This window comes from Candida pseudojiufengensis, assembly GCF_024610245.1.
Source record: "Candida pseudojiufengensis strain CBS 10847 chromosome Unknown scaffold3, whole genome shotgun sequence".
NCBI classification, from domain to species: domain Eukaryota; kingdom Fungi; phylum Ascomycota; class Pichiomycetes; order Serinales; family Debaryomycetaceae; genus Lodderomyces; species Lodderomyces pseudojiufengensis.
In genome coordinates this window covers 203,975-221,178 of record NW_026261523.1, presented here as the reverse complement: position 1 = coordinate 221,178, position 17,204 = coordinate 203,975, and the positions used below count along the sequence as shown (strand labels likewise).

General features: G+C 29.8%; 8 protein-coding genes across 8 annotated transcripts; 4 read left to right on the top strand and 4 right to left on the bottom strand. All coding sequences in view use genetic code 12, as the record gives it.

The window, feature by feature from the left end:
• Positions 1 to 284: 284 nt before the first annotated feature.
• Positions 285 to 1,145, top strand: KGF55_000541 (uncharacterized protein; the record flags this gene model as incomplete). The annotated part of the gene is made up of 1 exon (XM_051760449.1): positions 285 to 1,145. The coding sequence occupies one exon, from the start codon at positions 285 to 287 to the stop codon at positions 1,143 to 1,145; it is 861 nt and encodes a 286-aa protein (XP_051616486.1).
• A 371-nt stretch (positions 1,146 to 1,516) lies between these two features.
• On the bottom strand, positions 1,517 to 1,870 carry MED22 (Med22p; the record flags this gene model as incomplete). The annotated part of the gene is made up of 1 exon (XM_051760438.1): positions 1,517 to 1,870. The coding sequence occupies one exon, from the start codon at positions 1,868 to 1,870 to the stop codon at positions 1,517 to 1,519; it is 354 nt and encodes a 117-aa protein (XP_051616485.1).
• A 316-nt stretch (positions 1,871 to 2,186) lies between these two features.
• On the bottom strand, positions 2,187 to 4,352 carry KGF55_000539 (uncharacterized protein; the record flags this gene model as incomplete). Its single annotated transcript, XM_051760427.1, has 1 exon — positions 2,187 to 4,352. One exon carries the CDS (start codon positions 4,350 to 4,352, stop codon positions 2,187 to 2,189), a length of 2,166 nt encoding a protein of 721 aa, XP_051616484.1.
• Positions 4,353 to 5,066: 714 nt separating this feature from the next.
• On the top strand, positions 5,067 to 6,047 carry KGF55_000538 (uncharacterized protein; the record flags this gene model as incomplete). Its single annotated transcript, XM_051760416.1, has 1 exon — positions 5,067 to 6,047. One exon carries the CDS (start codon positions 5,067 to 5,069, stop codon positions 6,045 to 6,047), a length of 981 nt encoding a protein of 326 aa, XP_051616483.1.
• A 506-nt stretch (positions 6,048 to 6,553) lies between these two features.
• Positions 6,554 to 8,239, top strand: MRS7 (Mrs7p; the record flags this gene model as incomplete). Its single annotated transcript, XM_051760406.1, has 1 exon — positions 6,554 to 8,239. One exon carries the CDS (start codon positions 6,554 to 6,556, stop codon positions 8,237 to 8,239), a length of 1,686 nt encoding a protein of 561 aa, XP_051616482.1.
• Positions 8,240 to 8,350: 111 nt separating this feature from the next.
• Positions 8,351 to 8,824, bottom strand: DUT1 (bifunctional dITP/dUTP diphosphatase; the record flags this gene model as incomplete). The annotated part of the gene is made up of 1 exon (XM_051760394.1): positions 8,351 to 8,824. One exon carries the CDS (start codon positions 8,822 to 8,824, stop codon positions 8,351 to 8,353), a length of 474 nt encoding a protein of 157 aa, XP_051616481.1.
• An 890-nt stretch (positions 8,825 to 9,714) lies between these two features.
• RPL17B (60S ribosomal protein uL22) lies at positions 9,715 to 10,275 on the bottom strand (the record flags this gene model as incomplete). Its single annotated transcript, XM_051760383.1, has 1 exon — positions 9,715 to 10,275. One exon carries the CDS (start codon positions 10,273 to 10,275, stop codon positions 9,715 to 9,717), a length of 561 nt encoding a protein of 186 aa, XP_051616480.1.
• A 3,693-nt stretch (positions 10,276 to 13,968) lies between these two features.
• Positions 13,969 to 17,076, top strand: KGF55_000534 (uncharacterized protein; the record flags this gene model as incomplete). Its single annotated transcript, XM_051760372.1, has 1 exon — positions 13,969 to 17,076. The coding sequence occupies one exon, from the start codon at positions 13,969 to 13,971 to the stop codon at positions 17,074 to 17,076; it is 3,108 nt and encodes a 1,035-aa protein (XP_051616479.1).
• Positions 17,077 to 17,204: the final 128 nt, after the last annotated feature.

Sequence of the window (17,204 nt, the reverse complement as noted above, 5' to 3'; positions counted from 1 at the left end):
TTGGTTTAATTTTCGCTTACAAATGAACAAATCATATTCATGAGCGAAACATTCCACCGTAAACTAACAAGCGCGGTATTTTCACCGAGTATAATTACAATTAAACTCCATACTGGAGTACTTTTAAATCGTAACTTCCAATGTATATTTAGATTGAGTTCAACAAGATGATAAGTTAAACGCGCAATATCACCATAAAATATTGAGTAACAAAAACGAATGCAAAAGATCTAGAGATTAATAGTTTATCAAAGTTAAAATCAACAGTTTTACTCAATGTTATCATGGCATCATATACTATGCCTGGGTCATTTGACTCTAATATAACACAACAAAGTAATACACTTTTAGGAAAGAAAGCAGGGGCGACTGAAATAGTGAGTGAAAATCTTCAGCAAGAACTACAACAAAAATTCATTTCGAGTAATATCATTCATAAAAAAACCAAATTTCAGCATGATCTTTTACAGAATTTATCATCATTATGTTATATTCTTATATTTTATCAATTTTCAAAATATTGTCATTTAGCTTGTTTAATACCTTTCATACTAAATATTGTACCATTACTTGGACTAAATCCAAAAATACTTTTGTCAGGTAATCAATCTATTTTGGAGATAGTTTTTGAAAATGAAGAGAATGCCGAAGAGAGACTTAATTATTTAAAGTCAAGATTACCGAAACTATGTTATATGTTATACATCAAAACCATATTTGTTATATTATACCATGTTATATTTATTTGTACTTGGGTGGTATCTTTAGTCGATGAAGATAAATTGTCAAAATTGGAATATGGTACATGGTGGTTCGTTTCATTCATTGGTGAATCAACCCCCGACTTAAACCAATCTGACTCATTCTGGTTAAAGATTTTGAAACTAGGATTAATGCAAATTGTCATAATTGATTTAGTGGTACTATTTATTCAATTAATATTATTTCAAAGTGTATTTCATCAAAGCTCACTACTTGGTGGTAGAAGAATCGAGGAGGATGAAGCGTTTTTGATACGAAGTGCCAATTCTCTGGCTAATGGGGTACAAGCCGACGATAGCTTGATTGAAGATGATGATGGAATTGTGTTAGCATTGATAATACGGCTTTATGATACGTTCGATCTAAAAAATATGTTGTATTAATGACACGATGACCAACCTGAATATAATATCATTCTCAGAATATCTCTAGAGTCGAAGAAACTTAAAACCCATACCGTATTACTCTCAGGTAGTCTACTTTAAAAAGTTCTACCTCATTATTAACTCCAAGGCAACTTCTTTGCTTCCACAATTAAAACATCAGAAGAATTTAGACATAATGACATTTTGAGTGAATTGTTTTGAAACCAAATATTGAAGTGATCGTGAATATCACCTCGATATGTATCCATGACTGGACTTAGTCCTCCTTTCCTCGAGTAGAAAGAACCATAGACATCAAAATGATTCATGGGTGTAAGGTATTATCTGCAACCTAATAATACTCGTTTCTTACTATATCTTCAAGCTCTTCATCCATATACTTGAGGAGATTCGAACTTGGATATATTTTCAGTCAATTCATTGAATAGTTGAAATACTCTATCAACGTTTTCGTCTTCCCCAGGGTCTTCTTTCCCACCATTCTCAACCTTCAAACTACTCAATATCCAAGTTTCTTTGATATTTCTCGATATACTTAGTAAGTCTTGACATAATCTTATTATTTGATTGGCATTATTTTCAATACTTAATGATTCAATTGATAGTAATTCCTTTGGTTTTGTATCGTTCTTTAATGATTCAAAGATATCTTGAAACTTGGTTAAGATTTGCTCTATTATGAAATCGATCTTTTGTAATAACGTAATGGATTTAGGTTGCATTCTAGCTATTCAAGGAAGATGGATCAATCTACTTGAATAGATACAATACTGTAAATAGAAGTGAATAAAATAGATAATCAATTCGATCTGACACGAGAAAAAACGGCTTTTCGAATAAACTTTTTTTGTGTCATTTTCTGGAAATTCTCATATCCTCATTCAAATTCGACCACTAATGTCATAAAGGAAATCAAACATATATTTTGCTTATTAGCACTAATATATCTAAATAGTTAGAGTTCGTAAAAATAATTTGAGAAGTAAGTTTTATATAATGCAAAAAAAAGTGCTGTATACATTAATAAATTGTCCATACTTAGATAAAAATTCTTATTATTTTCCATATTATTCTAACAAGAAATGCAAAAACTTTGTAAATATTGACAATTACCCATACTAACTTCAACAAAATCACAATTATATTTTCCAAAATCAAGTAAAGTAATTTATAATTTGATGCGTCATTTAAAATATCTTTTTTCAAGTTATTTGAATTATTGATCAATGCATTCTCCAAAGAATCCAATCTTTCATTTGTTTTTCGTAGTTCCAATGATAATGAGGCGTTAATTTCTGAAATCGACCGATCACTAGTACTCAACAACGTGTCTATCTTCATGGAGTATTGTTCGTTGACCATGTGCAAAATAGATTGAGTTTCATCCAAGAAACCCAGATATAATTCTTCGTAAGCTGGTAAAGTCTCATCATTAATACTTGACATAGAATTTAATGATTCATAAATGGAGTTTGTAGTTATATCATTGATTTTATTTTGTACCAAATTCAAATAATTTGGATATATTGATAATAAATATTGAGTTCGACTTGAGCATGATTCAATAAAGTATATTAAATACCGGAACAACTGAGCTAAATTCTGTTCGTGTTTGTCAATTAACTCATTGTTGTTTTTGCCTGGACTATTTGATAATTCACCAGCATCTGCACTTGATATAGGGGAGGAATCATTAGTATTGGATCTCTCTTTATGTGTCGGTTGGATTTCAACGTCTTGTACGGTTTGTTGATGAGTTTGATGGGGCGATGATGATTCAGATTTTGTATTGGGCTCTGGTGTAGTTGGCTCAATTTTAATTGCCGGTGGAAGTAATTGTGGTGCATTTTCAACACGATCAACCTCATCAATTTGATAGTTTGAACCATTGACTTTTACTTTATTCTGTGGAGTTGGTGTCATCATCAGATCTTCATTATAGGGCATTTCATAATCATTTGTTGGATCATCAAATTGATTTAGTACATTGGAGGAAGATGAAGAATCACCTTGATAGAATTTTTTCACTTTTGATCTTATACCTTTTCCAGGAGATTTTGAACGTGATAAACTAATATTATGAAGTTCGCCATCTGAACTTGAGTTCGGTTCCAATCGTCTACCATTCTTACTTCCTGAGAATTTTTCCAATTTCTCATCTTCAGACAGGTCAAACAATCTATCATGAATTCTTCTCCTGAAGTTATGCTTCTTTTTCCTACGAGAATGAAGATGCTCATGCTCCCTTCGTTCTCCGTCCATCGTATTGAACCAGTAGTTTCCTTTAGGGTCTTTCAATTCATCCCAATGATTTACACGCCATCGAGAGTCACTGATGAGTTCATTTAGTTCGATTGCCCATGGCATTCGCCAGTCTTTTTTCCTATGCGGATGGTGGTGATGATGATTTTGTTGATTATGTCGACTGAAAACGTTACAAGCTAATGGCAAGGTCTTCATTAATAATGGTTTTGGATATTCATTATATTTGGCTCTAAGCTTTCTGTTTCTTAAAATTTGCAAAGGATTATAAACTCCTTCCACTCCTGGATGCTCGTTCTCATGACCGTTTATTTGATCCCACTCATGTATCCTCTCGATATAAAGGTATTTCACTCCTAGCATTGTCTTTACTTTCTCAGCTCTAACATATGTATTTCTGCTTATTTTGGAGACAGTATTTTCATTACTCGAATTTGAATTTACTTTCAAATTCGGTTCAGGATCAATAACATTACAATCTGCTTTTAGAACATTTCTTGTATCAACTAATAATGAAGCCAATTGTCCAGCTTTTCTTATGTCATCTTTAGATAAATGATCCGATGAAGATGAATCGGATTTAATCAATGTTTCACCATTCGATATTAATTGATTCAAGGAATCATCTAGTGAATCTGAATTTAGGTCCTTTAACTCAATATCAGATAGTTTGGTATTTGAGCTACTGTTTCGATGCTTTTGGTATGACTTGGAGTTAGAGTCATTGATTTTGATCGATCTAGGAGGAGTCGTAGTAATCACAGGTGCTACCGCAAAAGTAGGTTTTATATTCTTTTCTTCGGATGATCTTCTCCTTCCATCTTTGATGGTGTTCTTTTTACCATTTGGTACAGTTGAGGCTATATTTGATAGTCGTAGTGGAGCCAATGGTGAAGTTTTAGTTCTATCTGAATTTGACAAGTCTTTAGACTTTCGTGACATTCGGGTCCGCCTTTTTGATAGGACTTTGTTATTAATGGTAAGTTTAGAATGTGATATAAATGTATGACAGAATATAAGATTGAAGTGATTAAAGTTACAACTTCATAGTTAGACTATAAAAGAGGGCTATTGTGAAATGATTACACAAAAGTACTTTGTGGTGCGGCTTAAAAAATACGAGGGTTTAATAATAGCAACATGATTACAAAGTTGAGTCTTTGTTCTAGAAATTGAAGGGCTCTAGTTAGCTTCAGTTATAACTATGTAAAGAGTCCTTGGATTTCTGAGTGTTATGTAATTCACAATGGTCTGAATCAGTGGCTCAGTCGCTAATTACGAATCGATTGATGAATTTTTTGAGGCTTACTTTATAATCCCAAAGTATGAACAACCTATTTGAATCTAAACCATTCAAGTGAGTATTTGTTTCTCGTAATTTCAATTGAGTGATTAATTACTAGACAGAGCTAGAAAGCATTAGTTCCATATAACTTTCTTTCTGGAATTGTTGTAGTGAATAGTATCTGACTGATTGCAGAATTCCGCGTTAAGGTCCTTCTGAAAATTTAGAGTTAACACAATAAATCTTAACTACTGACATTTTTGAAAGCTACGTAATCATTACAAGCACACTTGTGAAACCCTCAATATTGAGATAATCAAGTTCAATAAATACATTAAAGTTGAAATTATTTTCTACCATACCATTGAAAAATGTCAATCCAGTTTGTAAAATCAACAAAAGATTTTGAGGACTATTTAAATCACAATAAATACGTAATAGCAAATTTTACAGCTTCTTGGTGTGGACCATGTCAGGCCATAAAACCGTTACTAGATCAAGCATATACAAAATTTACAAATATCGAAATTGTAAAGGTTGATTTAGATTCTCAAAAGGATTTAGCTAGAAATTATACAGTTACTGCAGTTCCAACATTCATATTTTTTGAATCCGGTAAAGAACAATCAAGAATAAGAGGTGCTAATGCTGAAGAACTAATGAAAAATTTGGCATCATGTAATGAAAAAGCTCAAGGAGAAACTAGAAAAGGTAATGGAAGTAACTTTACTTCCGAATCCTCAAATGCAATTAATTCTGCAGAATATAAGGAATTGAGAGACAAAATCCCTAAAGGTTATGATGTGTTGAACTCACACATTGATTTTGGGTCATTTGAAGCTTTGAATATCAAAAGTTTATATCAAAATTCGGAAGTTAAAGATGTGCTTAAACTTGATAAGAAATCTGAAAGTTCCATTATATCAGATTCAGATTCTCAAATATTGATAGTAATTCCATTTTTAAATATCTCCAAAATTTACTCCATTTTTATTAAGTCTAGCAAAAATGTGAAAAAAGAAAAACTAACAATCGATGAGGAGGACATAGAGGAAATTCAACAACCAAATCTTTTTAAAATTTGGCCAAATAAGCAAAATATTATATCATTTGAAGATGCATCTAACGATTCAAAAACTCCTCATATTGAAAAATTAGATGGGGATTTCGATTCAGATTGGATTGAGTTAAAATTAAAGTTTGTGAAATTTCAAAATGTTCAGAATTTGACCATCTTCATTGACGGTGATGATGAAGACTATCATACTATAATTGACAAAATAATTATAGTTGGAGTTAATGGAGAATCAAAAGAACAAAAAAGTTTAGCGTCATTAGAACAAGAAGAGTAGAGTCAATTTAACCTTCTAGATAGAGTATAGTAGAACAACGTGCTCCAACGTGATGATTGATACGCTCTTGAATTGAGATACTTCACCAAACCCATAGTAAATTTGCATCATTTGAGCTCGATTGTAGTTTGACTTGTCTTGTTAAATGCGGTTTTAATGAAATTAAAACAACTTAAACCCGATCAATTTGACGTAATAGAATGTGGTCTTAAATTCTCCCTCATTATAATTCTCTCTTTATTTTCACCGAATTAATTTTCCAGACTAAAACTTAATTTTTAAGCAGCAAATACTTTCAATTAGGTGTATCAATTTATTAAAGAAAATTTAATCTTTCGATCCCTGCGGACAACCCAAATCTCATTCCACTCACAAGTCCTTTCAATAGAATTATCCATCAAATCATCGTAAGTGGTATCATTAATTGATTAATTATTTCAATTGACCTAACTTTTTTTTTTTACCGAGGGTCCCTGTATTGCCACTTAGTTCAATTATAACCAATAATGAGTTCGATTCATTTATTGAGAAAAGAAATACTATCAGGATATAATGGTGCAATGTATCAGCGAATATTGAGTAGAAATTTTTCAAGAATAGCGTATATACAAAAAGTAAGGTATCCTTTGAGACCACAATTGCATGGAAATATAAATAGAAATACAATCAATTATCAATTAATAAATTCAATACGTTACCTATCAACTGCTACACAAGATAAAAAACAGACTGAAGCTGCCGAAGATTTGAAAAAGTCTGTCAAGGAGAAAGATATTTTTCCAAAGGAAGATACACCTATTGAAACTCAAGCACTTGAAACTTTAGATAATTCTCCAGCAAACGCTCTTGTACATAAAGATGAGAATTCTAAAGAAGTTAAATCTAAAAAAACACTTTGGGAAAAAGTGAAACATGAAGCTCAACATTATTGGGCAGGTACAAAATTATTAGGATATGAAGTTAAAGTTTCAACTAAATTATTAGTGAAATTAATGGCCGGATACGGGTTAAGTAGAAGAGAATCAAATCAATTGCAAAGGACTATAGTAGATGTTGTAAGATTAGTTCCATTTGCTATGTTCCTTATAATTCCATTTGCAGAATTATTATTACCGGTTGCATTAAAAGTATTTCCAAATTTATTACCATCAACATATGAATCAAAAACTGATCGTCAAAAGAAGAAAGCTAAATTAAAAAAGACAAGAAATGCAGCAAGTGAATATATAAAACAAACAATGGAACAATCAGGTTTAAAATTATCTAAAAAAATTACCGATGCTGAAAGAGAAAACTTCGTACAATTTTTCCATGCTATATCTATGGGTAAAAATCCAACTAGAGATCAATTGATTCAAGTTGCAAGATTATTTAAAAACGATCAAGTTTTAGATAATTTAAGTAGACATCAATTAGTGGCCATGTGTAAATATATGTCTTTAAGACCTTTTGGAACAGATTCTATTTTGAGATATCAAATCAGACATAGACTTTTAACAATTATTAAAGATGACAAAGCCATTGATTATGAAGGTGTTGATTCATTGACCATTCCAGAATTACAAATAGCTTGTTCTCAAAGAGGTATTAAAACTAGTGATGTATCTCCAGGAAGATTAAGAGACGATTTAGAAACTTGGTTAGATTTAAGATTAAGACAAAAAATTCCATCTACATTATTGATCTTGAGTAGTGCTTACACTTATGGTGATAAAGATCATGGTGCAGAAACTTATTATGACGCTTTATTGGCTGTCTTATCATCAATTCCTGATGAAGTTTATAATGTTGCTAAATTGGAACTATCTGATGATTCTAAATTGAAATTAAATATCTTGAAAGAACAAGATGAAATGATTGAAGAAGAAAATGAAAGAGAGAAAGATACAGTTAATAAAGTTAAAGATGATATTAATTTGGATGAATATGAAGATACCGCAAGTGGTGGTGTAAATTATGAACAAGATCCAGAAGAAAAAGAATTGGAGAAAGGTTTGGAAAAAGGAGAAAAAGAAATAAAAGAGGAACATGATGCAAACCAGGAGAAAAATTCATCTGATGATGATGGTAAAAAATTAGTCCATAACAAAGCTACTGAAGATCCAACTTCACAAGTTAGATCGGAATTAGCAAAAGAAGAAGAAACAGTGAAACATGAAGATGAGAAATTAAAAAATGATAAAGCTACTTGATTGTAATTTGTATACATTTTGATTATTGGTTTATCCTATAGAAATTTATATAGCTATAAATCCATATGTATTTATATTTATCTAAGTAAAATCTATAATGTTTCTCTAATATCAATTTTTACCAGTTGATCCAAACCCTCCTTCACCACGTTCAGTACTTGTTAAAGCAGCCAAACTAATTTCTTCAACTTCAGCATTAACTATTCTTTCCAATATCAATTGAGCAATTCTATCACCTTTTTTAATTTCAAAGTCCTTTTTAGAATGATTAAATAATATAATTTTAACTTCACCTCTATAATCAGCATCTATAACTCCTGCACCAGTTGAAATACCATGTTTTACAGCTAATCCTGATCTTGGAGCAACTCTACCATAAGTTCCAATAGGAACAATTATTGAAATATCTGTACTTATTAATCCTTGACCTTGAGCTGGAATTATACCATCTTCTGATGAATATAAATCATATCCTGCTGCTAATGCTGAACCTTTTGTTGGTAATTTACCATTTTCAGATCTTAAATGAACTTTCAAGTTATCAGTGGCTACTAATTTTTGTTTCTTGTTAGCTTCAGTGGTCATTGGTCTGTTATTTGTATCGTAGAATGAATTGTAAAATGTAGAATGAGTTGGTTCAAGTAATTGTATTGATGCTAGATTTTTTTCAAAAACATAAAACGCGTATAGAACGCGTATAAGATAATTGATTATGGCTAGTACCAAAATTATTTCTAGCACAAACATTGAGCTGTTTCTCGTCGTATTTTTTCACCGAGATAATAAGTTCAGCGACGGATTAATTGAGCAGAACAGGGTTTGGATAAGAATTCTTTTAAATTGTTGGAATAACTATTTCGCTTTCTAGTTCTTTTCAAATGAATATATCCTAAAAGCATTCCTACGTATAAACTTTACTATAATTCTGACTTTTAAGCTCGCCTTATGAGATTACGGTGTTTCATATTTTTTTGCAACTAAACTAAAATAAAAAGTACTTGCACAGTACAAAACACCACAGCCACTTCACTCACAACTTCTAAGAAAACATCTTAGATATAACATATCACTGAGTTATTCGTCCGCAGCATCAATGATATGTCATAAAGCATTTTCAAACTAATGACTTCCTGTTGCATTGTGATAGTCAAAATAGGAGACTAAGAAGAGGCACTTTTGGTCCGAAAGAGGAATCAAAATCTCTTTGAGGTAATATTTTTAGAAAATCAACCCGAAGGTTATATTTCTAAAACTTCAAATGTAGTCTCTGAACCTTGAGGTAGAGAGAGTAAGAGTTGGGAAAGAACTTAAGGTCATGAAAATACTTAAGTGGATCCAATCAATTGATTCATCGATTCAGAGAATCCAATTGTCGATGACACTTGATCACATTAGAGTTTTCTGAGTAAAGTCTCAAAATGACAGTTGTATGCTATTTTAACTCATTAAATTTTCCTTTTTATGTATTAAATTGTTTAGGCTGATGCACTGATTCTTTTTTGACCAGTTAATCTACCTCTTTGTCTGTTATTTAATCTAGTTACTTTTTTATCATTAGCTTTTTCAACAATTTCATCTTCTTCAGTTAAAGTTAATTCAATATGTGATGGACTTGATTGATAAGCATTTATTCTACCATGAGCTCTGTATGTTCTTCTTCTTTGTTTTGGTGCTTGATTAACTTGAATATGAGAAATAGATAATTTTTCAACATCTAAACCTTTTGCTTCAGCATTTGCTTGAGCATTTCTTAATAAATCTTTAATGAAATTAACTGATTTTGCTGGCCATCTAGCTTTGGTGACACCAAATTCTTTACCTTGACCGGTTCTACCAATGGAATGGTTGAATCTTCTGAATGGAATGGCTCTTTGATGATCTAAAACTTGATCTAAATATTGTTGAGCTTTAGTTAATTTCCAACCATTGATGGCTTGTGCAGTTTCTCTAGTGTTTTTGAATGAAACTCTTAAGTATGAACCACGAGCTGAAGCTGATTTGGCTGGGTTTGATGGAGTGGCAGCGTAACGAACCATTGTTGATATATAATGTTTTTGATGAACTGTTGTTGGATAGGTTTAATTAAAATTTCTATAATAAAAATTAAAATGAAAAATTTTGATAATGAGTTTTCTCACTTTTGTTTTTGTTACCACTTAAATTTAATTATTGCGACAATAGACGAAGGAGATAAAATTAGTCGCAGCGGGGTCGATTTGGTAGCAAGTGAGTTTTCTTAGTGCCAGAAAAAATAGTTTATGGTTGTAGCCCTAAAGAGATAGAAGATTCACATATTAATATATTTGTATACATGAAGAAGAGTGATGAATGCAATCAAAGCATACTGTGCCAATCGAAATGGCATTATCCATAGCAAATCTTATATGATTGATCAAAATAATCATTGGAATTCCATTAATGTTTTCATCGTCTCGTTGAAGGGTATCGGATCAGAGACTTTTAGAGAAGGCAATGATAAGTCACTTACTCCTAAATTAGATCGATTAATCAAAAATAATGTTCAGAAACAATTGACCGAAAATTTCAGAAAGAAACAAGCCTTATGTACAACATTATTTCAATTCTATTTGACTTTCGTAAACTCCAAAGTTTCAAACACAAACTTTCCTCTCTTTCACTAGTAGAATCGGAACAGAGATTCCAGCTGCAAATTCATGAAATGAATTCCATAAAAAATATATCGATAAGAATATTAACTAAACTATGTTAATATTATATTTCCCCTGATAAAAATCCAAAACTTTGTGGAGCATATGGTAGTGACAGCCGATTTAGCTTATAATTATTTTTTTGTAACAAGATCTATATTTGTGATACTCACTACAAACAATATTCAACATGAAATAGGTAAACAAAATTCTACCCATTACACAAGTAAAACGTATCTTCAAAGCAAATATAGATTTGAAAATTTATCAATCTAAAATTTTGGAATTTATTATTGAAAGGGAAAACATGGCAAAAATCAAAAAAATAAAATTAAAAATAATATATTAAATGATACAAAGCTAATCTCAATTTTAATAAACCTTGCATTTTCTAATATTTTGAAAGAGAGTTTCAAAATTTATATAATTGAATTTCAACTAAATCAGATTGTTCCAATTAAGGCATTAGTTTCTCTAAAGTCGTTTTCAGAATCGCTGCGACCTTGAATAATTAAAAGTATGAAGAAAAGAATAACCAAACTATCTTATCATTTCAAAACAAAAAATTTGGAATTTGTAACAAAATAATAAAAATAAAAAAATTAAAAAAAGAAATAATCAAATGCAAGATTATTTAAAATAATTTTGAACTTTAAAAATAAAAATTTAACAATCATCATCAATTAATCATCAAAAGGATTAGGTAATTAAAAACTTAAATAAATTGTACATTAAAATTGTTTAAGAAAAAAATTGTTAAGAACTTTGTTTTATTTATTCTTTCTTTCTTTCAATTTAATCTAATCACAAATTCAAAGCAAATATGATAAATTTTAAAACTATATCAGTGAAGATTTGGTAAAGATTAGACCGGATTTTGTGGTTATTAAATTGCTTGATAAACGTAATTTACTATTATTTTTAATTCGACTATTTAAATTATGAAGATTTAATCTGTTGAATTGTAACGTAAGCTGATTTAATCTAACAAATTGTAATATTAAAATTAATCAGTTATGCTTGGGATTGACTTTGCCGAAATATACTTCAATCAACCTCATTTTTTTACAGATTCACAATTTCAATAGGAAAATTCCATTTTCCAACTACAAATTCAAATTATTAACATTCATCTCCACTAATAATTTTTAGATCTTGACAATAATTAGTAATTTCAATTAAATAACTATCTCATAATCTTCAAACCTCCATAATTTTGTTTTATTGTAAGATAGATATCAGTTTATGCTTTATTCCTTATTTTTGTTCTTTTTGATTATTGCATATTATATTTAATATTTACTATACCTTACATATACAATCATAATTTTAAGGTAAAACAGATTTTTGGGGTTACGTTTTTCGATTATTTATACTTATACATAAGATTTCATGCAAGTAAAGAAAGAAAGAAAGAAATTATTTTAATATATTTACATATAAATTTTTTAGATTTTCATATTAAGACTAATTTCTAAAAATTATGTAAAAATTGTAAGAAGTATTATATAAATATATATATGTATCATTTTCTTCTTCTTCTTCTTCTTTCTTATTAATTCATATATTCAGAATCAATGATATTTAAGTCAAATATTTCAATTACATTCGTTTAACAATTTATTAATTTTCAACATAAAAAGACCCCAGGGCAAAACGATTTTCATGTGGCGTATGATATTTACAAAGTTCTACCACTTTGTAATGTTTAAAAGACTAATTAATATTCAATATATTAGATGCAATTGAATAAGGATAAAGTTCTAGCTCATAAACTATTCTCTATCAGGAATTTATGAAATCAAAAATCTCCATAGTTTTTCATTTTAAGAAACCTCGCACATTTCCACTTTCTTAATATTTCAATTAATATGAGTGGGCTAGTTAACAAAAAGATCAAACTCGAAGAACTTTATCAGACATAAAATCGAGTGAGAACAGTATTAGACGAAATGATCACAGTGGAAGGCAAAAACAAGGCTATTCATTGATTATGCAAAGTCAAATTAAAATTATTAATAGTGATATTTATAGTTACAAATACGAAGGAGATAAAATAAATTTAATAATTAGAGTGAGATTTCGTAAACTTTCTGTCACAAATAAAATTATACGAGACATAAATTCTATCCGAAATCCTATTATATTGAAATTGGCAATTATAATCTGGAAAACAAATAGATGCCTTTTCAGTTTTGGGAGAATTTGAATATTGCAAATAATGGGGGCCAATCTTTTATTCAAGTTTTTTGCATTCAGATTGAGTTAATTTAATGTTCGTCTTAATTACTGATATAACTTATAAATTGGTAGCAACGCAAACAGCAATTTGCGGAATATTGCCAAATTCGTGAAGATTGATTAAATAGATTTACTTCGAAATAAAACGTTTTGAAGTTTAAATTTCAAACTTCATCAGATGGTATGTGGTCCCTTTTATCAAAATTTCACAACATACTGGTGTATATATGTGTTTTTTCACATTAATATAGTCGTGTTTAATGTCCAATATCACGATAGTGTCTTAAAATATTAGTAAAATCGAATGTCGAAAAAATAAAAATTAAAAATTAAAAATACAAAAAAAAAAAAATGGAAATCTTAAAATTATATTTTTATTATTTATATTTTACAACCATAAATATATTTATTAAATAGTAATCCATTATCAATTTAATCAATCATTGATTTTTGATTCATTGTTTTTCATTTATTAGATTAAAGACATTGAGATTGATTATTGATCTTTGGGTTTAGATTCAGTATCATCATATCTTTAATATAACTCAACAACCAACCATCTAAACAAAAAAAAACAACAATTCAATCATCCAACATATAGTTCTATTTTCCAACTTTAAATTCTTGCAACCAAAATTAAAAAGAAACTGTAACTATACCCAACACAGTATCACCCATTTGACATATCACTAAGCACATCATAATCATTTCGACTTGTCGTTGAACAGCAAATTTATCCTCAATTTAACAAATTCCATCAAACTTCAAAGTAAACATCAGTAAAATAAAACACAATCAATAGATACAATCTCTTTCAAAATGAGTTCAATATCACCGGATGAAAAAATAAAAGAGGCAGAATCATTGGATAATAATAATAAATCTTCAAATACAAACGACATACCGGCACAAACAATTAATGAAACAAAAGAATCAGACGAGACAAATCGAGATAATCGAAATAAAGAAAGAGAAGATTTGAGAAACGAATCATCCAAAAGTAATGATGAGGATGAGGATGATGAAGAAGACAACAAAGATTCTCAAAATGAAGATGATGATGATGAAGATGACGATGAAGAAGATTCACAGCAACTTGACAATACTGATGAACAATTGAATAATGCTCAAGACTTTCAAGAAAAAGAACTAACGACTGAAAATCTAGATGAGAAACAGATTGAGGAAATGAAAAACTTAAGTGATCATCAACCTACGAAAATTCCTAATGATTTGGAGAGTGATTCATTAACTCATTTAAATGCTGATAAATTAAATAACAGAGACAAATCAGATAACCTAGATTTACCAAATGATTTACTAGAGAATCAAGAGAATGACCAAAATGATATAGAGGGAAAAGTAAATAATGAAGATCTTAATGAAAAAAATGGATTTAAAATAGATGATGGAAAAAATTTAGAAGAACAAGATAATGAAGACAATTCTAATTATTCAAGAAATCAAACACAACATGCAGATGCAATTGTAGAAGAACAACTACCTTCAATACCTGTGGATCAAGTACCAGTGGATGAACCATTTGATGATAAGGCAAATTTCGTTGGAAGAGCTTCAAAAGCTTCATTAATGTCAAATAAAGGGACATCATCGGATGAGCAACAGAATGACGATGATTCATACTTAGAAAATAATAACCAAGAGCAAACTAATAAAAATGATGCAAATGAAGAAGGCAAAATCTTAGAAAATGGATTCAAAAACAATGATTTGTCTGATAATAACGATATAGATCCAACTGCACCTGACCACAATATATATGAAGATCAAATGGATATTGACATACCGACTGAAACAAATGATATTGCATATGCTAGTGGAATAGGAAATAAGGAATATGATGCCGAAGAAAAAAGTCAAGAAAAGGGAGAAGATGAGATGCTTTCATATGCTCAAGTTGACGATCCTGCATTTGATGCTGACTTTAATGTGGAAGATTCTGAAAAGTCTGGTGATGAATTTGACGCATCTTTACTTGAAAGTGAGACTGAAAAGCCAAAAGATGAAAAAATTGAATCACAAGATAATAAAGCAGAACACAATAATAAATCAAACGACGTTAAGGAAGAATCAAAATCAGCGAATGGATCAGATCAAACTAAAGCTGAACCAACACCACTGTTATCCTCAGAATCAAATGAAACAAGAGCAACTGGTATTGACCAAGAAGAAGACCTTGATATGGAAGACGTAATAGAGGACGAAGAGGATGAACCTGTCAAAGCTACGAAAAAATATAAACAAACACATCTCATAATAATTCCTTCATATGCTAGTTGGTTTAATATGAAAAAAATTCATAAAATAGAAAAGCAATCATTATCAGAATTTTTTGATTCTAGTCATCCTTCAAAATCACCAAAATTATATGCAAACTATAGAAACTTCATGATTAACGCTTATAGACTTAATCCAAATGAATTTTTAACTTTAACTTCATGTCGTCGAAATTTGGTTGGTGATGTTGGTACGTTAATGAGAGTGCATCGTTTTTTAAATAAATGGGGTTTAATAAATTATCAAGTGAAACCACATTTTAAACCAGGTTATGCATTTGAGAAAATGCCTAATGGTCTGCTGGTTGATTTACCATATACTGGAGATTATCATGTCAAATATGATTCCCCTAGAGGTCTTTTCCCGTTTGATACATCAAGAATTCCACTTGATAAAATTGATGTTGAAAAGTTGAAAAAATTAATATCCTTACCTGATTCCGTCAATTCAGCTGGTTTTGAAAATGGAAATAAAGAAAGAGGTACGAAAAGGAAACTTTCAATAGAGAATCAACCATCTAAAGATGAACCACAAAATAAGAGAAAACATAAACAAGACGAAGATGATGATGGATGGACACAAGAAGAATCTAATAATTTAATAAATGCAATTGCAAAACATAAAAATGATTGGTATCAAATAGCTTCAGAAGTTGGAGGTAATAAAACTCCACAACAATGTGTTTTGAAATTTTTAAAATTACCAATAGAAGATCAATTCAATCCAATAAAAGATTCAGATAAAGAAGATATAAAGTTATTAAAATATGCATCTAATTATCCTATTAATGGACTAGATAATCCTGTTTTAGCAAATTTGGTTTTTATGACAAGAATTGTTGATAGTAATGTCGCAAAAGCTGCTAGTGAAGCTGCATGTAAAGCCATGGATGAATCAATAAGGAATAAAATTAATGAAGTATATGGTGGTGATGGAAAAGGGAAAGAGGAAGCCAAAATAAAGACTGATGTAGTGAATTCAAAAGAACTTGAAAACAAAGATGATGATTCAGAAGAACGAAATGGATCAATTGAAAAAGATGATTCTACTCATGATAACAAAACTGAAGAAGCAATTGCAACCACATTTGGAATAGTTGGTGGTAGAAGTCATTTATTTTCAAGTTATGAAGAAAGAGAATTACATAAAATTAGTATGAGTATAGTAAATCATGAATTACAAAAATGTGAAACTAAATTAGCAAAAATTGAAGAATTAGAAAAAATTTATGAAAGAGAAAGACAAAATTTATCAAAACAACAAGAAGAAATTTTTACTGATAGATTATCATTAACAAGATCAACTATAGACGTAATTAAAAAATTAGAAGAAGCTTGTTCATTACTTGAAAGTAATGATCAAACGACACAAAAGTCAGAATTTCAAAAAATCATTTCAGATGCAAGATCTTTATTATATAAACCAGTCAAACAATCATTAGAAGCTGTTGGTAGTAAAGCTGATAATCAACAAGAACAATTGGATAATCGTGAAGGTAAAAATGATCAAGATAAAGATAGTATGATTAGTGAAGGTTCTAAAAAACTGGTTGATGATTTTTCAAATATTGATGATTATAAACCTCTTTCATTAATTGCTCCACAAACTTTTAAAATTTGGGCTCCATAAATATAAATTAGAAAATCTTTTGATGATGAATCTCGAATAGAATCAATTGTTTTTGAAATTAATTTACACGATGACACCCACTTTTAAATTTAATACTATTCTGTTCATAATTTGTACTTTTAATAAAC